Below are 24386 nucleotides of genomic sequence, written 5' to 3'. Positions count from 1 at the left end.
CTATGTACTAGTACACATTTTTCAGCAAATGAATACAGACACTCATAGATAACGGAAATTTATCTTCGTGGCTCGATGTCGAACAAGTACCTACTGTTACTTTTGCTTATGCGTAAATGGTAGAATATATCAGAGCAATTATTTTTCTATGATCGCTGCATTTGTGCGTATTTCTTTCTGTGGTCGCTGTGTGCTGCAACATGCACAATAATCCTATTGAATAAAACAATATTATTACAGTTTGCCAAAATAGTTTCCATATTCATGTAAAATGCATGTAGGCGGTAATTTGTTTGCCCCAACAATCATTAGACCACGTATACACCGTTCACTGATGAATGTAGAACAAATTTGAAAAGGTTGGACTCACAAAAAATGCTCACAACTTTCCACACTCTACACTAGCTATGAGCAGTAGTAGTTATAAGAGGCAAGCGAACTCGTTGTAGTCAGTTCAATTTCGCGCTACAATGAAAACAGTCACTTCGGAAACAGGCTTCCTGTTGATCATTATCGCGGTTTCATTTCACTATGTGATGTGCACATTAGATGTAAGTGACTCGCTGTATAGGTTCCGATGCATTAAAGGAAAGTGTATCAGAAAGCATCGTGAGAGTCTGGGCGATACTGAACAATATATGGAAACACTGAACCAATGTAGGTTACTTTGTGGCGAATATGGACCGTTGTGGCCAATACCAACGGGACCGCTCCGATTAGGTCAGGAAACTAAAGAAATTATTCCAGATAATATTTCTTTCGACTACTCCAATAGTCCCGAGGAAGCAGAAGTAAGAAGATACCTGAATGAAACGCAACGAATTTTTGTGAAAACTTTGTTAAAGGAATGTAACCGCAATTGTAATCACACAACAACAACAAACCTCTTCGTTTTCATCAATATTCGTACCGGCGATACGACTCTTTCATGGTCAACAAATGAATCGTATGAATTGCACCTCAGAAGTAATGATGATAATATAGAGGTGTATATAACTGCTCTGACCGTTTTTGGAGCTCGCCATGCATTGGAAACCCTGTCACAGTTGGTAGCTTCAAAATACTATCCAGATGGAAATTGTTTGCTAATTTTATCCACGGCTCACATAAGTGACGGGCCTGTGTATCCACATCGTGGATTTTTACTGGACGCGGCCAGAAATTTTATATCCTTGAATGCGATCAAACGGCAACTCGATGGAATGGCTTCGGTCAAGCTGAATGTATTACACTGGCACATTACGGACTCTCAAAGTTTTCCATTGGAATTGGTTAGTTTTCCGCTAGTAACGAAGCATGGGGCGTATTCAGGCAACCAAGTGTACAGTCAGCAGGATGTTCGTATGATTTTTGATTATGCGAAACACCGAGGGATACGAGTAATTTTGGAGTTCGATGCCCCTGCTCATGCCGGTAATGTAATTGAAAACAATTTCCAAGTTTGGATATTAAATGACTCGTTTTTTAACAGGAAATGGTTGGCAATGGGCTCCCTCGGCTGGTTTAGGTAATTTGTCTGTTTGTGTCAATGAACAACCATGGCGCAAGCTTTGTATTGAACCTCCCTGTGGCCAATTCAACCCAGCTAATCCAAACCTGTACACGGTACTTCAGGAAGTATATGCTGATTTTGCCAATCTCATTCCGCCTGGAGAAATCCTTCACATGGGGGGCGATGAAGTATTTTTCGGTTGCTGGAATGCTACACAGGAAATTGTGGACTATTTAGCCAAACAAAGGAAAGGACGAGAGCAGGAAGATTTTCTAGATTTATGGGGTGAGTTTCAAAGCAATGTTCTCGAGCTTTGGGATCGGGCGCGTTTCGATGATGCTCCATTGTCAACGATTTTGTGGTCCAGCCATTTAACCGATCCAAATGTTATCGAAAAATATTTATCAAACGGGCGGTATATCATACAAACGTGGGTAGAAGGCGACAAAGATTTACCCAAACAGTTGTTGAAAAAGGGGTACCGATTAATTATTTCGACAAAAAATGCTTGGTATCTAGACCATGGATTTTGGGGTATTACAAGCTACTATAACTGGAGGAAAGTTTATAATAATAGGATTATCAACAACAGCTTGGTTCTCGGAGGAGAAGCTTGTATTTGGACAGAATTCATAGACGAGCATTCGTTAGGTAAGTAATTATGCATTGAATGAATGTATACGAAATCGAAACGTTCATGTTTTTAATTTCTTTAACCAAAGACTCGCGTACTTGGCCAAGATTAGCAGCAGTAGGCGAACGATTGTGGGCCAATCCAAATATCGACGCATCCAAGGTAGAAGCACGATTCTATCGCCAGCGAAATCGTCTCATCACGCGTGGTTTGAATCCAGAAGCAGTAACGCCTTATTGGTGTGTTCAGAATGAAGGAGAATGTCAATAAAATTTCAAGTTGGATTTTACTGCTTGATTTTCGAACATCGTGATTCCAATAAGAATGGTGTGATTGGGACTGAACATGAGAAAACGCAAAAGTTTGCGTTTGCTGACAGTTCTACCTTGGTGAAAAGCAGCTATGTGTTGTTGTTTTTATTAGCCATTTCGGCTTGATTGTCGCTGAAAAATAAATAGTGTGCAAAAAGTTAGTTGTGTTTAAATTTTATTCGGTAAGTATAATATGGATAAGTATGCCATCAATAACTTGGTGGGAGAAGGCTCATTCGGAAAGGTATACAAAGCAATCAATAAGGATACGAAAACGACAGTGGCTCTGAAAATTATAAGCAAGGTAATGATTATCCGATGCCGTCTGCCAGGCAATCAAAAATAATGGTTTTCAATTTTCAGCGGGGAAGGTCAGGTAGAGACCTGAAAGGGCTTCGCGGTGAGTGCGAAATACAACGTAACCTACAACATCCTAACATAATTCGTATGTTGGACTCCTTCGAAACTGAAAATGAGATTATTGCTGTGACTGAATTTGCTAGAACGGATCTACATAGCCTTCTTCGCGATGGTTCACTTGGCGAACCAAAAACTCAAAACATCACATATGATCTGGTGTCAGCTCTCTATTATCTGCATTCGCATCGAATTTTACATAGAGATTTAAAACCGCAAAATATTTTGCTGGATAGGAATATGACGGCCAAACTGTGCGATTTTGGCTTTGCACGTAACATGACAATGGGAACACACGTGCTCACATCTATTAAAGGTACACCTTTATACATGGCACCTGAACTACTGGAGGCAAAACCATACGATCATCATGCGGATTTGTGGTCTCTCGGTTGCATTATATACGAGATGTTGGCTGGCGAACCACCGTTTAGTTCCACTTCGATGATCCATTTGGTTCGGTTAATTCGAAATCAATACATAAAATGGCCAAGTTTCCTCACGGCTAACTGTATTTCGTTCGTGCAAGGATTATTGGAGAGAGATCCCAGCCATCGGATGCCGTGGTCGAAAATAATAACGCACCCTTTCGTAAAAGGACACATCGTAATTTTAAAAGAGGACATACCTGAATCACCTTTCACAAACCCGCTCACGGTGTCACAGAGCAATGAAAAAAGAAAGCAAACGAACCGTTTGATGTATGGAGATGCTTTTGATAATTTGCCTACTAACCATAAACGACAAGCAACGGTGACAAAAGCATCTAATGAAGACGATTTGGCTTCATCAAGGGATAGCATGAATGTAATTCTACAAAGTGACATGGAATTTGTGGAAACCGACGTCGAAGATTGCATGGTAGGCCCTGCAAGTTCTGTTACAACTTTCCACGAAAATGAGAAGAACTTTGCAACAGAATCTGAGCAAGTTAAAATTATCAATCCTGAATTCTACACCGTGGAATATCATCATCATTTAGGTGAAAACGCAGAATTTGTACAGGAAAATCCAAATCTGGTTGTGAATAATTATAACGACAACTTTCCTCTGCTGGATAAAAGAGGGCAAAAGATAATTTCTCCAAATGAGTTGGCTAATCGTTTAAATAGCATGAATCTCCATAATCAATCTTTACGATTTAAATCACATGAATTAGAACGTAGAAAACTTAGCCAAAATATTGATAACTTTTCAATTAGGTTAGAACTGGATCGAAACTCGCAAAGTGTCGACAAACGTTCCGTCGAAGAGTTTTCCGAAGTAGATAAAAAGACTGAAAAGATAACACCTGCTCTTTTGCCAGGTTGGGATTCCTGTGACGAATCGCAGAATCCACCAATAGAAAACGAAGAATGGTTAGTTTTCCTCCAGAAATCAATGCAGGAGATTCTCGACGGTGAGCTTGATTCACTGAAACAGCAAAACTTCGTTAGTATTATTGTGGCACCATTACGGAACTGTCGAGCAAGTTCTAAAGTGATTGAAAACGTAGCATATTTGCTAGGCCTCCCACTGGCGATAGATGCTCCGCCAGCTATCATTCATGATATTCTAAGCGTCTATGCGGAACTTAAGCTAGTTCCCAATCTCGTATACGCTTCCAAACTATTGTGCAATAAGAAACTGAATTCATCAAATAGTGAGAGTCAATCATGTGATGCACCAGCTATCCATTTGACTCGATCAGACAGCTCCATCCGACAGCTGTCTTCCCTGGACACCGATGAGGTGAAAACGTTAACAGCAGTCTACGATCTTATTTGCTTTCTGATACATTCTGGCGAAAACTTCCTGAACCAGTTTTGTGATGCCATTGAAATTCTTGGAGCGAAGGAACTTTTTGTTAGTTTCATCAATGCTGCGCGAACAAATGAAAGCTACGTTAGATTAAGCTGCTCGATTCTAGCCGTGTTGAATTGTGCTTTGCGAGAGTTGCCTGAAAATGCAGAGATCATTGAACAAATTGTATTTCACGAAAACGTGAGTCTACTGCATATGTTGAATCATGAGGACGCAATTTTGAGGTAAACCAGAACATTATTGCCAAAGCTTGTTGTTTCATTTGTATCTACCAACAGGCACCGAACGTGTATGCTGCTGCGTATATTGGCCAGATTTAGCTGTTTAGCACTGCAAAAACATTGGACCAATGAGATAAAAGAATCCGTGGAATCCCTTCTAGAAGATCAGACTGTGGAAGTGAAAACGGTATGTTTGAAAGCTATATATTTTAAAGTCACAGATAAAACGGTCTTGACCTTTATTGTACTTCCAGGAAGCCAGATGTGTGCTTGATGAGTTCAAGTACCTTTCGTTTATCGCTGCAGAGACTGCCTATTGAATAAAAAATATATTATTTTTTAACATGCTTTTTATTCACCTGTTAGAGTTAATTTCAATCTTGTAATTTTGAAAGTCCTGTTCTAGCCCCTACATTGTAAGATATTCAAATCACTAAAATTAAAATTATTCGTTGAAATTGGTTGCAATTAAGAAGAAAGCATAGTTATGGATTTGCTAAGACTGCCTTGAGTCGATTGTTAAGCCTATGCGTTATAAGGATGCCTTTTGTTAGTGAAACCGTACTGTTAAACGGTTTGCATATTAAATTACTCGCAACAAAAAGCACATTCAAATTCAACAATTCTAAGTACATGTTTACTATCTCCGCATCAGTAAATTACGAAATGAGCTCACGGATACGACTTCGGTCCGCTTTTGTCGCTTCTTGATATCAGATGTGTGAAAGTAGACACAAATGGCGTGGTTCAAGTTTTGGGTTGGGGTTCGCTGTAGGTGATCGATATTGAATTCACACGGTTCCTTTTATATTGAACAGGCGAAAGTTGGTAATACAGTAGACTACCGTGACCGTCCTACTTCTAGAACCACTCTACGAATCCAAACACAGTTGATGGTTTCTAATTTACTAATTATGGGAAAGGTGAGTACTTGTTATTTATTGCTGCTGCGAGCAGAAAACATTCAAAGACCAAACGAACCAATCTAGGTCCATCCGATTAAGGAAATGGTACAACTTTGCGGACATAGTCTACTTCAAGGTCAATGACCGCTTTCCCACTATGCTTGGCATCATGCTTGTATATGCCTGGGTCAAAACTGGATCGGTAATCATATTTAGGCGGAAGTAAATAAAGTATATCTTCGCACTGACTAGTAGTTGCAATGATTTTTCTCTGTATTTCGCAACATGTCGCAAAATTAAGAATTTCACCGAGTAGAATTTGAGCTTATCACAACCAGTGGCAGCTGTGAAAAACTTCCGTAATCAAAGGAAAATCCAAAGATGAACTTATCAAAAAGGTGACTAAGAGCACCAGGCAAGAAACTATTTGTGTGGGAATGAGGTTTAGAGTTCTCTATTCAAGTGGTTTACACTAATGATTCATGTTACGTATATATTTACACACTTTACCTTGAACACTCAACTTGGTCGTCCAATAACTTGGTTCATACCCTTCGCTCGCCTTGGTCTCCGTACGGCTTGCTTTGTTCGACAATTTATCTTTCCACATGCTTCGCAAAAGAAGTGAGGTGTACAAAAAATGCATCTATTGCAGTAAGCGACAAGTAGGCTGAGAGAGGTTGTTTTGCTCTCCTCCGTCTAATGTTGGCTGCTCTATGTATTATGCGGCTACGGAAAAGAAAACATTCGATTTCCTACCCCTCGCATGTGATCAATCTCCGTACGAGGCTCGTTTATCCGGTTTTTCTTCGGACTGATCACTCCGGAGGTTACCGTGAAAAGGCATTGGGGATGGTTGCATGTTGTTTTGTTGTTGGTGAAATGCCAGCCACTTTGCAGATCTCGCTACGGTCACATAAAAACCATTTTAATATAGTTCCCATGAGGTATACAATGTGGTATTTCTAATAAAATACCTGTTCTGATAGAAATATCAAGAAATAGTAATAATTTGATTTATTGTTCAGTTTTTTCGCACAACCCTACTGACTGGCGATGTTTGTTTTTCTCATTATTCTTCGTCGCTTTTCCGAAAGATGGTGCAAACTTTACGCCTTTTTATTGCTTTTAACTCGCTATATGAATTTCCCCTTCTCGTCTACAAGCAGCTAACTCTCCGTCGGGTTTGACTGTTGTTGCAAGCGGGTCACCGAATGAGACACAAAGTCGCCCTTCTTGTTCAGTTATTCCATAAACGTGCCATCAACTGCAACTTTTCTTCTCTTCGCGCCGCTTAGTTCCTTAAAACTGAGTTACAACTTACAACCACCCACTGAACGGACAAGAAACTAACATAATAGTGAATAACGACCTTTCACATAATTATAATAACTCAATATTATCTATTACACCTCCACTCAGTCTATTACATCTACCGCTGGTTTCGCTCTGAGTAAAGTAGTATTGGTGGATTGTGGAGGCCCGTCTTAAGGTCGGCATAAAAAGGGCCAGAGGATGAAAATCTTCGGCAGCTGCTTCTTACGGCAGAGCAACAATAAGGGCCGCCTCATGCTGATCAGCCAATCTCTCGGACAATGTCTAACGTATACCTTGGACGGGTTCCTATTACGATGGATTGTGGACAAAGAAGACATGGAAGGCATGCTAAAACGAGACATGCGAAGGTTTCCAGCGGCAGTAGAATCGTGCGGTTTCATCTCTCTCCTTCTCGGTGTCAGTCGGTCAGTCGAATCGAAAATCTAGAACAAGTTTACCTAGAGTTCAGTGAACTCAACCACGTGCAAGAAAGTTAGGCCGGGTAAAACGTAAGACAGCCACTTAGTTTCTCGGCATACAGTAGCTGCGGAAGTTCCAATTGATATTGAACAAGTAACAATATATGGGATTGATAGAAGCATGTACTGAAAATGAAGTTTTATTGTAATGAACTATGTAAACGCTCGTTGTGGGTAACACTCTGCTGCCCAACCTCTTTTGGCGGGTTACGGGAAATTCGTTCTATCATACTGATACATTGTTTGGCCGTTCAAACCATCATGTTAAATAAATTCGGCGTAAAAGTTTAAAATTTGAGAAAATCAAATAAAACTATAACTAATATGTAATTGATGTTTTTAATAATAGATTTTGATAATAGATCACGAAATTGCATTTCTCGGTAATTATAATAGATAGTAGATTCTGATAATAGATCCGAAATTGTACTTCTCGGCAATAATCTCCTATTAGCACAACGCTAAAAAGTGTGAAATGTTTAAATTCAAAAGCTGAACATATGAATGCATCACACAATACTAATAGTTTTGCAATATGTGTCCACATCGTCTCTGTTCGTATGTGGGGTAAATCAGTTGATTTCTGTAACGAAATAAAACATCCAACTACTATTTCGAATCGTTTTCCTTCATTTTTTAAAGAAATTTGTGCTTTTAAAAATCCTTATTTTTTAACCAAATATAACGAGTTTTCAATTTGTTTCGCTCGGAACTTGAATTAAGTCAAAATATTATACATTTTATTTTAAGGGAACTTAAGACAAATATAGAATTTATCTTATTTTATTTTGTTTTCAACGATTGAATCGTTGGCTATGACTGTTACAGATATCTTAATAGTTCTAGGTTCATCTATATGTATTCATCTAGAAAAAATCGTATCAATTTACGTCTCCGGACCCTGACATATACGAGCATCAGAAATGACACAGTTTTACGATTCATTTTAATTTTACACGACGTTGAATTCAGTGAATCATGCAGTTTTACTCTATCATGTCGTTTATTTTAAATGCTGATAAGTGCAGTTTTATGGCACTGCGCCTGGAAAGTACATCTTTCATGTAAAATTAAATGGGATACAGTAGCGGATCCAGAAAGATCCGACCTCCCCCCCCCCCCCCCAAATTTTTGACTTGTTGAGAAATTTGAAAATTGTTTCTATTTTAATTTCGTTCTAAACTCAATATCATTCCAAAACAGGGTCAACCACCAAAACTGACTTTAATTAAATGAGGTTATTACATATTATGCATTGCACAATATACATTTCAAAATAAAAATTTAAGACCCCCTCCGATTTTTTTTTCTGGATCCGCCCCTGATGGGATACATCTCGTCAAAGAATTCAAAGATGGTACCAGGAACAACCTACAGACTGTACGATCTTGGCCAAATGACGTTTTATGTGCTAACATGCCCCAGTATTCCATCGGCTGCTATACGAACAAGTGGGTGGGAAAATCAATACCCAACTTCCTTCATTCTTTGAATGATGTGCCAAACCATATTATATATTTTTCAATAAACTATCAAGAGAAATGCTATACACTTTTAAAGAATCAAAAGCGTTTTTTGTATTGAATATAAATTGATGGAACGTGAAGAATCCCATATTTTACATAAATGTGACATAGGGAGAAATTCTGAGTGTTAGCTATAACCGTTTCTGGAATGAGTTTTATTATCTTGTCATTATTATGCATCCTACTATTAGGGGTTTCTTCTTATTGCCATAAATATAATAAGTCCTTGTTTGGGTGTTGGCTTGAAAGAGACCCCTTAATAAGGTATCTACAAATACAGATTCCAACTGTGTATCCGCAGTTTTTATCAATTTTGAAAACATTGATAATTTAGGTACAGTTAAACCAACGCAACATTTTTACCAAATAAACAGAATTCTTAAAACAATATTCGCAGTAATTTAAGGTTCTTCAGAGCAAATTCCAAGGATTTCCGTGCTTATCATTATTCGCCACTTGAACAGCTCTGAAATCTATAAAAAGATGCTATTGATTCGCTGTGTGATAAAAAAATCATCCATTCGTTGATTATTATTAAAGTTCAAATGACATAAAATATATTCAGTGATATTTGATTTAAATTCTTTTCAATAAGAGGTCATGCATACATGACGTAGTATTTTGGGGGGTAGGGGGGTATACCAAATTTGCGACGGAGTGTGATGAGGGGAGGGGTAGAAAGTTGTGCGACGTAGCATTAAGTTTAAATTTTTTGGCGGGCATCAAAACCCATTGATTAGAGAAAACAATTTAATGTTCCTCCATTCCCAAAAGAAATAATTTTAAATTCACACAAATTACTTTTCATGCGGTTTTTATGTGGAAAAATTTTACGATTCGCGGAATTACAAGATCGCAAAAAAACGAAAAGATTTTATATGTTAGCTAATGCTGCTAACTAGCAAACTTAGTTTGGTAGTTGAATTAAATTTTCAACTAAACAAAATTTAGTAATTTAAATGAACGTATGCTTCTTAGAATCATTGGCAGCTGCAGAATTGTGAACTGAGAAAACTTCTCTTCATGCTCCATGACTTATAAAATTCAAAAGAAACTATCAACACTCTATTTGTCATAAAATGGGTTTCTTTTGTACGCAATTTACTGTTATAATGAAAATGTTGTCAAACATTTTGTAAGGACATGTATTCAAAAAAAAAAGAAAAACGTAATTTTTTTCTTCATCTCCCGGCCGCGTTCCGCAGGAGGGGGAGATAGGAAAATGATACGTTATTTTCAAGGGGGAGGTTAGAATTTTGCGACCAAATGCTACGAGAGGGGACAAAAATTGCCGAAAAGAGCTACGTCATTTGTGTACGGCCCCTAAGCTATTGTTGTCACCATGTACAACATATGATAAAAATCTCACCCCAGAATCGTTTTAGATCAGTTATTTCCTGTATCATGGTTCACAATCGTATGGAAATTGTACGAAGGATACCGCACGGTACATTGTACATTTTCTGTATATTATCATTGTCAGAAATAAAAACAGGAATGGCAATGATAATCATACATAAACTGTACGTGGCAAGAAATGCGCGAAAGAGACCAACGCAAGAGACTCTACTAACTGACTGATTGACTTTGGTATCTTCATCTTCCCCGGAAAGAAGCATGAACGCGGAGGGGTTTTTCTTTTGTTTTCCATTCTTTCTGCGGCTTGTTTCGTTCCCAGTGATGTGTCTATTTCTTCACTTCTTTTTGTCACACTCATGCTGCTCTTATTATCGGTGCTTGTAGTTTGCTTTCTTTCTTTTTTACTGCCTCTCCGCTTTGCTCGTGCTTATTTTTTACTCGTGTGGGCAAAGCTGTCACCTAGTGTTCTACATTTTGGCTCGAATATGGGTCAATGGAGGGGGCGAACCTTACAGTTCAATGACCGCGCGCGAACGAGAGAAACGTCGTCCGCGTCATCGTAACCGTTGATCGCCGTCGATTGCGTGTGTCAGATGTATGCGCTTGGTGTCACGGGTTGGACACTGGCGGTTGTTGGGCACGTGCTAATGGCTGTGTGTATGTGAGTTTAGTAGTAGCACTCCGATGGTTGTGCTGTTTGGACGCTACTCTATACAGTTATTTATCTGCAATCAATTGAAACGCGGAGGAGTGGTTCTTCTCAGAGCGTGAGTGACCGTGTTGACTCTCCACGTCCCATCTCCCCACTAGCTGCGAATGTGTTGAGTTTGGCGGCGTTAATTCGTTATTTATGTGTTGTAATTCTATTATTCATTAACAGTTGACTAGCACTAATCAGGATCTTATTTTTGTAATATGTGAATTCACACACCGAATAGCATTTTTTTATGACACATTGTTGTGTTTTCAACTGTCGCCACCTCAAAACTACGTATTTTGAAATACTCAATTAGAGTACTTGTATCATATTCTTGCTTCGCTTCATGATCTATTGTAAGTCTATTATTATCACAGTAGTTTACATCAACAATGTCACTGAGAATTAAGAGGAATATTGAGCCTGATGCTGCGCTACTATCAAAAATACATGCATACAATTCTCTCTTATTAATTATTTAATAGCAGTCCAAAATGTTTCCCAATCTTTGCTTTAATGCAAATAAATTATTTTTTCACCTTTACCGAAGATAATCCATTCATGCTATTATTATTAACACAACATTAACAAGAATGTGTTAGTTGTTTGCAAATAAAAACATGCGTGCTTCTTACAGGTTATGCACAAGATTCAAAGCCCCGCTGACACACTTTCAGCTTGGGAGATTGTACATTCCTATGATTGCAAGGAAGTGCTTTTATATGCTGAACCGTTAAATGCAAATTTTGTAGACCATGAAAAATAAAATGTGATTTGGCTTTATACTACGGAAAGATATTAAATTCTAGATTTTAATTTGCTTCCTTGGCATTTATTTTAAAATGTTGTATTGATGTCGAAGGGGCACAGAGCAATTAAACACTCTCCAACAAGGCCGGCGAGTAACAAAGATAGTAGGTATGGGCAGTAGACTGGTTCAATTTTTGACTATTAGCTCCACCAGAGTCTACTGATTCCTTTTATGGCCCTTAGTAATTGTGCAAATGCAAATTCAGTTTATTTGTGCTTAGTATGGATAATCGGTTAACATTAGAAATAAATTCTTTAGAAATCACCTCATCAATTAGTTAATCAGAACACCATATATTTCTAAAGGTATTCTTCTAATTAACATATTCGTGGAACATTGTAAGTTGGGCAGTACTACCCACACGAAAATAGCCGAGATGGTAATTACCCACTTGAAACTTTGGAAGAAACCTAAAATTTAAAATCTGCCACGCATGTGTGCGTACACTATGCGTGCGTCTGAAATTCTCAATGTACCATGATTTCATTTGCAGAAACGCAGCGCAAGTGATTTCGTCTGATTCTAATGCAAGCGTTACTATTACTAAAATGCGGCAAACCTCTAGTAATGAACTTAATCGTCACCCTATGCTTATCTTACTACCCACTCGGGTTAAATGTGTGCCGCCATGGAAGTTAGTACGAGAGTTGAAAAAGAAATTTTGAAGTGAGGTTTATTGTTTGAGCCTATTTTCTTGAAGCTGTGGTTGTGTTCAACCTTCAAAATATTATATCAAAACTGATATACAAAAACTTAAGTTTTAAATCGTGAACTTTGAGGTAGCAAGGCAAATAACGTCCAAGTCTTTTTATAGTCTTCGAGTTTCCTCAGTCAGCTCGAAATCATATACTTAATATTACCACTATGTTGTAGTTCATTTGTCCTTAATTTATTAATAGAGTACCTAAGTAACCAATTATATAATATACTACAAGATCAAGAAAGACTTAGGGTCGATTTATTCACCCTCGCTTATCTTTTAAACAAGGTTCACCAGTACGTTTAAACCTGGCTTAAGCGTTAAGCGAGGATGAATAAATCGGCCCTCAATAATGTGTACATTTATACCAAGAGTCTCCAACTGTCACCTAAGTAGAGATGAATTAATAAATAGCGTTTTTGTTTTTACATAGTACTACACTCAAGTTTGAATGAGTTTAGGCACCGATTACACCGGTTAGTGCACTGTCAAAAACCGAAAAGCCATATGACACCGTTTGAGATCAAGTACTCATTTCAAATTCTTCATTAACATTTAGCCATGCACATAAACTGAATCCGTGTTCAACCACATGATCTATTTATAAATCAGAGTAACGGTACTGGTGATCAGTTGAATCAGTGCGACAATCATTACTAGCCCACATCACTGGAGTTGATGGGTTCAAATCGCCTTCGGTGTTCGAGTTGGAGATTTTCTCGATAACCGTCAGCATTCATCTCGGATGCTGTACATAATCTGCACATACGTGAAGAAATTTGGAATTATTTAAACTATCCTCGACGGAGATGCAGGCCATGTGTTTCAGTTAGAATGTTGAGATAGACAAAGAAGAAGATGATGAATATTGTGTAATATCCAAACCTCGTTCTTAGGGTTCAGCGGAATATCAATCATTAATTGCAACACATGATCAAGTTTTTAACGGTCTCCACCACGCACAAATTACTAAAACGGGTCCGACAGTTTTATCCGGATTTTATCGTCTTGACCGTATAGAGCCCTACGTTGGATGGTATGAATAGGTATTATGGGGCAGCCAGACGATTACGGCCATGGCGAAAACCTTGTTGAAACATAAATCGAGTCGCCAATCGGAGCATTGCCCTTCCTTTGGTGTTACGTTATAGGCTTTGTCCAACCAACAAAAAGTCGAAACACAGTAATGAAATAGGTTCGATCAAAAGGTATCTTTTGCTGCGTTGGAAAGAGGTAAATGAGCAGCAGATATAACAGTTGATGGAACGTCTGTCTGGCCTGGCTTGGCATTTAGCATCAATTTTCATGCGTATGCGTGCCCCCGCAGCCGTTGTTGGCTTAGCACACTAAAACTACCTCCAAGAAACCGACGGAATGGGGCCCTTATTTGAATACAGACCAGCTGACTGGAGAAAGTCTGGACGAAATTCGTGAGTTCATTAACCGAACGTTACCTAAAGCAAAAGTCTGCGCCAAGTTTCGCCTTGCGTCTTTCGCCGATGTTTATCCCTTCTTTTTCTTACTGTCTGACGTTATTTTTCGGCTGCCTACTTGGTCTGCTTTGGGGTTTGGTTTATTGCGCTTTGCTCAATCTTTCGTCTTGCGTCTGCGTCTTTCTCTTGTGATTCGTTAACAAAATATTTCAGTCTGTCTGTGTATTCAATTTTGGCTTTTGTGTACACCGGGACACGTCCAGCCGAAATTTAAGAAGCGGAAAAAGAAGAGGCCAAATTTAAAATAGTTTTGACTTGCTTTTTAGATAACACAATTTGGTCATTCGTTGCGCGTCTGAACGGTATTTGATAGAGTGAGACGCCGAAGCAACCTCATCTTTTTCGGCAGTTTAACTGGGGAGCAGCCCTACCCCCACAGTCTTCGTCTTCGTCATAGACACGCATATGCGCAAGTGGGCGCACAGACGGTGTCTCGATGGCTAACTCAATCCTCCTGTTTCCTCTCCCCAAATCCTCACCCAAACTGGTGGTTTTATGTGGTTTGCTCACACGTAATACTGGCTTTGTTACGAATCAGCTGATGGAACTGGATATCGGGCATGGCTCAGTCTCGCGAATCAGAACAGAAATCTTATTTTTTGTTCATTTGTAGTTTTCCCAGTTACCTAGATTTATTCTGTACCTTTTTGGGTTTTTCTGCGCGACTCTTGCAGCTGCTTTTATTGACGAGAATTTACGATTCACAGGTTTTCAAAGGTTGTTTTAAGTAGATATGAAATCTACACTTGGTTAAATTTCATTTGTACGCTGCAAACGTTACAGCGAATAGTAACGATTGTCAAAATGCCATAAGACGAAGAATAATACTGAACAACGTCACCCTCGTAAAAAATAGGTGCTTGTCTTGCGCTTCGAGTTGGGAGGACTTGCATGGAAGTAAAACGACAAACCTGGTTATTCGAAATAATTTTAAATTGTCAACTGTCACAAACTGTTTAAATACTTTAATTCATTATTGTATTTTATTGCTTGAAAATTAAAAGGCACATGTTTTGATTTTGAAATATTCGCTAATTAGGAACTTTTTTCCAACAAATTTAATCATAAGACCCACCGTTTTTTGCTTCCAAAATTTACATAACCATCGAAGGAAATACCCTTTTGTCAATTTCAATCCGCCCCTTCCCCCTCTCTCTTGCATCATCTACTTTGAACAGTTAACCCAACTGAAAGTATGACCGCCAGAAGACGGGTTTGTCAATGTGCGTGAGCGTATTGCTACATAGCCACGAGTTCGATATACATTCGCATACGCAACTTGTCCATTCCGACGATTTCAAGAAAACGCACCATCTCCAAAAAAGGTGATCAGGTTTACAGTGTCTTCACCGCTCAAGCCCCTTTTGCTATGATTGGTAGTGCTACTATTCGTTCGCGACCTCATACAAGCAATCTAATCTTTTTCGTGTCGGTTCTCTTTCGTCACAACTCACATTTCGCAGTTTCTAACTCCCTTTCCGACAAGCACCATCCGCCCAAAAGCATAAGTAATAGCATAAGTAGTAGCGGTGCTGGATGGGTGAAATGTAGCTAAATGCTCGTATGACGGTGCTTATACGTATTGAAATCGATTACTTAAGCAACAATCTCATATCCACAGATTGAACGCATGTGCTTAAGATACTACTATTACAGGATGCTCTGGAATTAAATACGACATGACGAGAGCAGTCTTTCACATTCAGCTTTTTAGTTGAATTCTAGATAAATCAGTGAGAGGCGGAGGTGCTGAAAAATGGTGCGTAATTTGTATTTTCAAGTTTGTGCTATAAATGAGAAGCTAGACCTTTTTTTACTTTTCATATCAAAACATTATCGCTATTACATATACAAATTCAAAACTTTGCTATCAGTCACTAAATACCACTTTGAGAGTGACTTGTTTTTTCGCTACGTGTAAGTTATACGTTTTGATGTAGAAACCAAATTTCGGGATTTCTGATATTTTTATGACGATCTATGACGTTTTGAATTCGTTTACATTAGTCGGGGTTTTAGCTGAAAATTGGACTTACCAGAGCTTCGATACTTACCCTCGTGAATGGATTTTAATACTTGTTTTCGTATGATGCTGCAACAAAATTTTGTCTATAATGCTTTTTATTTCATTGTTATCCGGATGACGTACGGTACTAGTTTCAATGTTACGGATTGTCATCAACACCGATCCATTCCATTTCCTCTGAACCTATGTCCAAATGAAAGTTTGTTTGCTGTTAAAGGGTGTTACGATCAAGAATTGGTCAAACAAGAATGTGTGTGAATCGTTCAAGTTTGTTACCAAATCAAATCGAATCATATTTCATTTGCAAGTTAAATTCATACAGAATTAATAAAAAATATTTACGCAAGCTACCTTTTAGCGAATTCCAGTTTGTCATGAACTGAATCTAGTTAACAGCTAGCTTTCACGTCTGAGGTTCCGCTTGACGATTACAGAATATTTTTCTATTGGGCTGACCTCTGACGTATTGGGAGGGTTTATGTCCAGAAATAATTGTCACCAATTAGTTGTAATCAAATAAAAATCAAAAGCATGTGTTTTTTGGATTTTTTTGTCGAAATCTACTTATTGTTAAAGAAAAACTTAGTATTGTAATTTTTTTCAGTCGAATTTGCATATTTTCAACCATCTTGGCATTGTAAACAAACGAGGTATCATTCGTAACTAGTACAATCTAGCAATACAATCTGACCAATGCATCCTAGTGACGTGTTAACATGCACTACTCGAAATAAGAGTAATACCGGTTCTGTCACTCGCTCCGTAACGATTAATTGCGTTTGTTTGCCGGTTGCAGTACTGGAGGATTGTACAGATGGCTACATGTGTGGTAAACTTGAAATTACGGTTAATTTTGCATCCACATGAAGGTTACTACCATCTGCAATAGAGGTGGCTCAGATTGAGCGGGAACACGATACTCACTCTCGTAATTTGTGACACATATACGTTGTTATGTGGGCAGGGGAAAGCAAAGAGTCTGAGGATTAGCACAACCATCTCCCCTCCAACCCTTTGAGGTAGAACCTGTCCCTGAGATTGATGAACAGGTGGGTATGGTCAATAACAGTACCTTGCGCCAGTCAGTCAACCCAATCAACCAAGGCGAAGAGCAGTATAAAGGCATTGATATGCACGGCATGTCCAGAACGCTGCACTCCGTGCAGCGATCATAAGCAGTAGCACAATTCTGTATGAAAGCTCTTGGGGGAGAAGGAAAAATGGTAGGCAAAAAATCGTTACAAGAACTGGAGAATGACGTGAGTGCATGCAGTGTAGTGTGCCATTGGAGTTCGTATACCTTTGAGAGTGAAAGTCCGAAGACTTTTTTCTTATATGTATTTCTAAAGAAGTCTTCAGCTGGAGTTGTGGAGAAATGCGAAAAATGCTGAGAAGGTAATGTTTATCTAAATTCCGTCGAGAACATGGAGTAATCTTTTTAGAGATATTCTTTCTTTTTGCGACTCCATCTTTTAAAAAATCGTCAGTAAGGTTATTTTTAAGTTAACCTGATAGGCCCGGTAATAATAAAATTTTAGATCTAATTGAAAAGCTTTTCGATCAGCGTGAAAAGATGAATTCGCTCTCCCTAAATCGATGTTTTTGAAGCAAAGTACAATTTTAATTGCAAATTTAATCCTAACTTTTCGCTACAATAGTCAACACTCACACTGATGTATCATATTATCTTCGTCTTGTGCAGGCTAGTTGGCTTGGCACTCGTTTATTCGTGGCGACAACTGACGGGTTTCTTTCCTCATGCTGCAACCTCGTTCTCGTGTCTCCCCGCAAAAAGGTGGCGCATTCATGAGCCGACTGGAGCAAAAGAGAACGAAGCTTTAAATCCGGTCATTGAACTTTTTGTTGACATAAATTTTTGTGCAAAGCTACTACTCGTGGCTATACGACTCGGCCTGGTAGCATAAGTAAGACCGCCACTGGGGCTTGAAAATAAAGTAAATGAATGAGCACATTGAGAAAAATATCCATCACCTACACACTAGCAGACAAGTACAAGAGCACTGAACCACCCTGGACTGGCGGTACCGGAGTATGGTACGGGTCTCACAAGCCCATCGTCATATATGCGAGCCTTAACCATTAAAGATTCTTAGTGTCAGTAGGATTGTTGTGCTTCTTTTGTAATTGTCTTGTACGCTTGGGGTCCTAGAATGGTTGTATTAACAAGACTTTGGGTTTAATTAACAAGGTGCAGTAGAAAAGACACTACAACACTTTAGGAGTAATATTTGTGTTACAGATTAGTAGCAAAAAATTTATTTCTTATGCAAATGTGTATTATTGAGACCTGTAACATTGCAATATGGGGTGGTCACAGTTTAAATTTTTACAAAAAAAAAAAACATCTGCTCAACGTTTAAGGAAAACTAGAGTCAACATTTGAACATAGAGATAGTCAGGCTCCCAATGTTGACGTTTGAAAATCAGCAAAAATTAAGTGAAAAGTGATGAGAAATGGATAATGGAAAGTGATAAAATTATACAATTAGTGAGTTTTTTTGGTTTAGACGTAAATGCCAATACTTTATTAAAACCGTTTTTGGTGGTATCAAACGAGGAAAACAGATCAAAATGATGAGTTGAACGAAAGCAATTATGTGAAAAAATCACCCCAGAGGTAGGATTTGAACCTACAGTCCTTGAGACTCCAGCGCGATGCACAAACCCTTATGTTATTCCTGGGTTATGACGTATCAGGAAGAACATGATTATCGCGTTGGTGACAGTGATCGTACCACTGCCTCTAAAGCGAAATCACACACAACCGCCGCAGCCACCCAACACATTTGGTCTATTTAATTTTCCCGCTAGATACCAAGGCCGGGGGTTTTATTATCGTCTGGTGTCTAAAACCTCGGTCTGCCGCCCTTCATACGAAAATACGAACAGCACGACAGAGTCAATAATTTATTGATTATTAGAACTAAATCACGACTACGAAAAATAAAACATTAACAATATTCCAAAAGTATATAAGCTAGCTCACGTTTAAAAATTTGCTCGAAAAATAGCTGACACGAAGTCTAATAGCTGTAACACGGCGGATTCGAAAGTTTGCAGTTATCTTTCAACAAAGTCAATCGAAGCGGTCTTTGATCAATTCCGAACCCTTTTTATAGTAGGACCTGGCATCCGATGTCCCAAAATGTATCTGTTATGCGGTCATGACTTTATCATTCGAGTAAAAGTAGCTTCTAAAATAGATAAAGGTCACGCGTGACCATATACTGAGAATATGTTGCTTGAGGAATAAGTTCATGGCCAAATTCAGTCTGCACAGTGCGACGAGCACGAACTTAAGTCCATATATGAAGGTTCCGCGATATTCTCGCCAGTTTTTTTTCTCATATCAACTAGGCCATCAGAGACATTTTAGCGAAATTTTAGGTGATTGGAACGTAAAATGAATTTTTGACAGCTTTTTGCAGGGCATAACTCAAGTATTTTTTGCATTATTTGACCATATGAACTACATTCCGTTATTCTCGTTTTTCAAAGAAACGGCTGATTTTATGCATTGCTTTACTTCACCAAAATTATCCGTGTGATGAAATTACATCGTAAAATCGCCAAAAATAAGTCTCTAGTTGGTTTAGTTACTGCTTAGATAACTGTTTGTCATTAATCTTTGTTGAATTCGAACTTCTAATGCGATAACAACAACGACGTCCGTGAATGCTGTGAATGTTCGAAAGCTTTTAATTTTCTCTTTAAAATAAGTCTATGCTAGTTTTGCGAAAACTTGCAATAAGCAGTCAAAATAAAAAAAACTGTGAATGGAGACGCATGGTTATTACTGATATTGAATTTGAATAATCACTTTGTATCTAGACTAATGACACGAATACATGCACAACTTTCAGATAGCGTTGAGGAGCCCAGTGGGAAGTATGTTTTTAGATGGTAAAGACATTCAGAATGTTTAAAAATCAGTAAATATTATTTTATTTTTCTTTATTTTTTTATCAATAAAGGTTTTAACCGCAAGGGTCATTCGCGTTTTTTATAGATAATATTACAATTCAAAAGAAAAAAAAATCGAAAAATTATTGCGATCTTCTATCTTGGGCGCACTGCTTACTGTTGCTGGAGATCTTCCTTGGTGGAGAAGTGCTATTGACATTATTCCCTTTACCGTTTGCTGCTTGTTGGTTGATCTGACTGCCGTCTCCCTCGCTCTCGTGTACGTCCATGTCGTCATCGCTAGAGTAGTTGTTGCTTTCGTTTCCACTGATGGTTGTTATTTGATGCTTCTTGTGTTTCTGAGGGACCTTGGTGTGTCCGTGCCAAATCATGTAAGCGTGTTTCAGTAAAATTTTGATCGATATAGACGGGGATCTTGGTTTTAATGTTATTGTATTCGATTTCGTGTTGCATGACGTTCACCACGCTAAAGTATTCTGTTTCTTCTTGGTGCTTGAACGTTATTAATATTACGTTTTTGCCTTTCTCATATACAGAAATGCAATCACTGAAAAAATCGACTTATCAACCGAGGCCCGCAGGGCCGAGCGTCATACACCATTCGACTCAGTTTGTCGAGATCGGCAAATGTCTGTGTGTATGTATGTGTGTATGTGCGTGTGTCATTTAAACTCTCACAATTTTCTCACAGATGGCTGAACCGATTTTCACAAACTTAGATATATCTGAAAGGTATAACGCTCCCATAAGCTGCTATTGCATTTTTAGTTGATCCGACTTCCGATTCCGGAGTTACGGGTTGAAGAGTGCGGTCACAAAGCAAATTCCCATATAAACTGGGACAACCATAAGAATGGTATGTTTTTTGTAAAAAATGTTGTGCGACATGAAAATTGTTTCTTTATTACTTTTGAATATACAGGTTTTGACCTTGGGGTCATTCGCCTCTAGAAAAAATCTCTTTCTTTATGTGCGGGGTTGGGAATCGAAACCAGGTGAGCCGCGTACAAGATAATCGATTTACAAACTACGCTATTCCCGGCCTCATGAAAATAGCTATTTCTTTGCGATTTTTTCATGAAAAATGTGTAGATGGCTCAACATTTTTTGTATTTCGAAACAAAATTCACCTTTACGTCCAAAGACATTTTGATCAAAAAAATCGGTCGAAAATGGCGGAGTTATTCAATTTTTCCTAAATTAAGAATCTCTCTGGTAAACTCGTCGTCATTGTTACTATCTTCCTCGTCTGTTTTTAGGGTTCCCGATGCTGTTTTTGCAGTTGACATTATAGCCTGCATAGCTGCCACAAATTTAGCAACCGTTTGTGATTCTGATATGGGTATTGAAAACTCTGTTTTGATTTGGTTTGCCATACATGAGTGAGCAATCGGTTCTCCTCTTGTGGTTTGTTTAGTAATAGTTTCGCGAGTTTTGAATCGTATAGCCAAGTAGAAGGGAGTAGGCCTTTTTTCCCGCATCCTCATCACAAGAATACAGTTAGAAATACCCGGGATAAAGTTTCTCCTAGTATTAGGTGTAACGAATTCTACTTCTCTTATTGCGACATGTAATTGGCTCAGCAGGGATACGCGGTGAGAGTTCATGCAGCCTACCTCTTCATTGTCATTTTCCATAAACACGGGAATCTTATTTCTATCGTTTTAAGCTGTTCTGTAAAAACGTTCAGCTTGGGCTAAGGTATTGAATGATATCAGTACTGCATTGCGGAGATGCTACTGAAGGCGACTTACGTAAGCCTAAACTCCATTTTCACCTTCAGAAAATATTCTACTTCGTGAAAGTCAGAGCAGTGATTTTTACTCAAATTTACTCATGACTGCAAGAATAACTACAATGTTTCATTTGTTCTCGAAATGATGTGCATTAGATGGAGAGGCTGTTTGTTGTCGTTCATTTTGTTTGATGGTAGGTCTGTCTCGGGCAGAAGTAGAAAGTAGACTAATGGCCGATTTCTTCACCTTCGCTTAGCGCTTAAGCCAGGTTTAAACGTACTGGTGAACCTGGTTTAAAAGTTAAGTGAAGGGTGAAGAAATCGGCCCTATTGGTGTCAATTAGCGCTAAGCTGATTCAGATTCACTGCCACGATCAAAATAATATGTCTGCATCCAGCACATACAAAATAATAATACCAAAACAAACCAAAAAATAAATTAGAAAACTTATTGTAATGAAATATTGAGTATATATAATCTATTATTTCAAGCTCTTTTTTTATGAAAACTTGTTTATTCTTTATCGAAAATGTTAAAACCCGTATTATATATTTGGTGGTTTGAATGTACACATGTGACATAGTGTCAAGGGGTGAGTCGCTTAGAACAATGTGCTATGCACACTGTATCACCTACGATAACACGATATAAGATTACGATTCACAATAATACACGATCATTTCACTCGTTACCACAATGTGTGGCACACTGAGGCACACTTCTGACAACTCGAAAACTGTCAACAAAGTGTAGTTGAATAATCATAGCAACCATTGCTTTTGTTTTACTGAACACCATGGCACATCGTGGCACATCTTGGTACATTGCGGCACGAGCTACCACGCTGTTTGTTTGTGAGCACAATTCGATTTGTGCTAAGCGACTCACCCCTTGCATAGTGTAGTCCAGAATATTTCCATGTTTATGCATATGATAACATCACAAACTACTTTCTCGTATTTTTATAATAAAGTACAAGAATATACTGTCGTCCTTAAAGCTAGAATTTTTCGGGAATATGATAATTTTAGAGAACATTTAGCAAAAGCACTGAATACGATAAGAATACTACTGGTCTATTATATTTTGACAACGAAGGCACGACCTCATCATCATTTTAGCGGTTGCAATTTTTTAGATAATTTTTAATGAGTTCAAGTGAAATAGAAATTATTGTATTGGAACATTTTCATTGCAGAGGAACTTTAAAAAACTTGTTGATAACTAGTTTACAATAAATAATCACGTGTATCACTCGAGTGAAAATGCGGTTTGTCGTGGAAATCTTGCAGTCTACTAATTACTCCAAGCACGTAAATGTGCTACCGCAGCCTTGTTTGCATACGCTAATGGCAAATTGCCTCAGATTGTGACCATTGACTTAGCATGCAGGGAAGTTTATTGACAATTTCTATACAGCTGTTGCCATTACCATGTTGTTCAGTGGATAGTTGCCAATTGCAGATCGCTGCCGCAAAATGAGAACACACGCTTACAATGCACATTCTCACCCGCGAACGAGGTGATAAGTGTGTAATACACACCTCTTCTCCTCGTTGCACTCATCGATTACTACTAATACTGACATTCTTTGGAGCAGGTTCGTCGGTCGGATTGCGACGCTGATTTGCCATATTGTAAGAGAGTGGGGACCCCAGTAGCAGATCGTGTGCGGTTTTTATAAGTATGTAGAGAAAAAAAAATGTAACCGGCGAGTTCATTGACTCGTATGGAATTCAATTTATTCAAATGTCAGCGCATACAGAGATGTCTTGTTTGTTTTGATATTATATAATAGTGTTTCTTCGATTTAAGTCTTTTCTTTCATCTTCTTTGCTGGTGCTGTTACTCTACCTCCTTTGAAAGGACCATTCCGTAGTTGGATATTTAGTTCACTTACTTGCGCTAGTAATGTTGTTGAGGAATTTGGGACATCGTATTTGGGTATTCTGGTTAATTTGAGGCTATTAACGGCGTGATATCCTTTTATGTGTATTCAATGTGGTATTGACAGTGATCGATCAAATTATATGTAAAGTGCACAATACGCCGTTTTTTTTATTTCACTACCGGAAGTATGTGTAACGTTTTGAAATGGAAGTTAAAATGAAATTAATTATGTTTTAATTAATCGTCTAGTAGCTAGTATTGGTATTTCGAATCGCTTCGTTGTAGTTATGAAATAATGCTGCAAATTTTCAGTTAAAAAATTCTTATAATTTAATGTTGATCATGTCGTTTATGTGTTTATAACGAATGTACATGAAATTTTTGTTAAAATAAACCATAACATCGGAACCGCTACGAAACAAATACAGGTATTATACAGAGATGCTGTTGCCAATGAAAACCATACTTGATTGTTTCCTAGAAACTGTTGGTTTGTGAGACATTCTCCTTATATTGTCACCTCTAAGCATACTGAAATAAATATAGCCAATGCTTAGTGTTGTCGTATTACTATTTCATTTAAATGAAACAATTGTCAATGCCAAAAGGCCTTCAATATTGACA

General features: G+C 38.2%; 2 protein-coding genes and 1 long non-coding RNA gene across 4 annotated transcripts; 2 read left to right on the top strand and 1 right to left on the bottom strand.

Annotated features, from left to right (window-relative positions):
* The first annotated feature begins 469 nt into the window (after positions 1 to 469).
* Positions 470 to 2598, top strand: LOC131676525 (chitooligosaccharidolytic beta-N-acetylglucosaminidase). The gene is made up of 3 exons (XM_058955603.1): positions 470 to 1413; positions 1472 to 2143; positions 2215 to 2598. Exons 1-3 carry the CDS (start codon positions 471 to 473, stop codon positions 2394 to 2396), a joined length of 1797 nt encoding a protein of 598 aa, XP_058811586.1. The 5' UTR covers position 470; the 3' UTR covers positions 2397 to 2598.
* LOC131676524 (serine/threonine-protein kinase fused) lies at positions 2511 to 5223 on the top strand. Of its 2 annotated transcripts, XM_058955602.1 has the most exons (4): positions 2511 to 2741; positions 2801 to 4881; positions 4936 to 5065; positions 5133 to 5223. In XM_058955602.1, the coding sequence occupies exons 1-4, from the start codon at positions 2631 to 2633 to the stop codon at positions 5196 to 5198; spliced, it is 2388 nt and encodes a 795-aa protein (XP_058811585.1). In that variant the 5' UTR covers positions 2511 to 2630; the 3' UTR covers positions 5199 to 5223. The 2 variants fall into 2 exon arrangements, with proteins under 2 accessions (XP_058811585.1, XP_058811584.1); XM_058955601.1 differs by having other exon boundaries at positions 4936 to 5223.
* LOC131676526 (uncharacterized) lies at positions 5116 to 7081 on the bottom strand. Its single transcript, XR_009303200.1, has 3 exons — positions 6761 to 7081; positions 6294 to 6689; positions 5116 to 5191 (listed from the first exon to the last, which is right to left on the bottom strand). It is a non-coding gene; the product is annotated as an uncharacterized LOC131676526 (long non-coding RNA).
* Positions 7082 to 24386: the final 17305 nt, after the last annotated feature.

The sequence above is a fragment of the Topomyia yanbarensis genome, chromosome 1 (assembly GCF_030247195.1).
Source record: "Topomyia yanbarensis strain Yona2022 chromosome 1, ASM3024719v1, whole genome shotgun sequence".
Taxonomy (NCBI): Eukaryota; Metazoa; Arthropoda; class Insecta; order Diptera; family Culicidae; genus Topomyia; species Topomyia yanbarensis.
The sequence above is the reverse complement of the archived record's forward strand: the minus strand, read 5'-3'. Positions and strand labels throughout refer to the sequence as shown.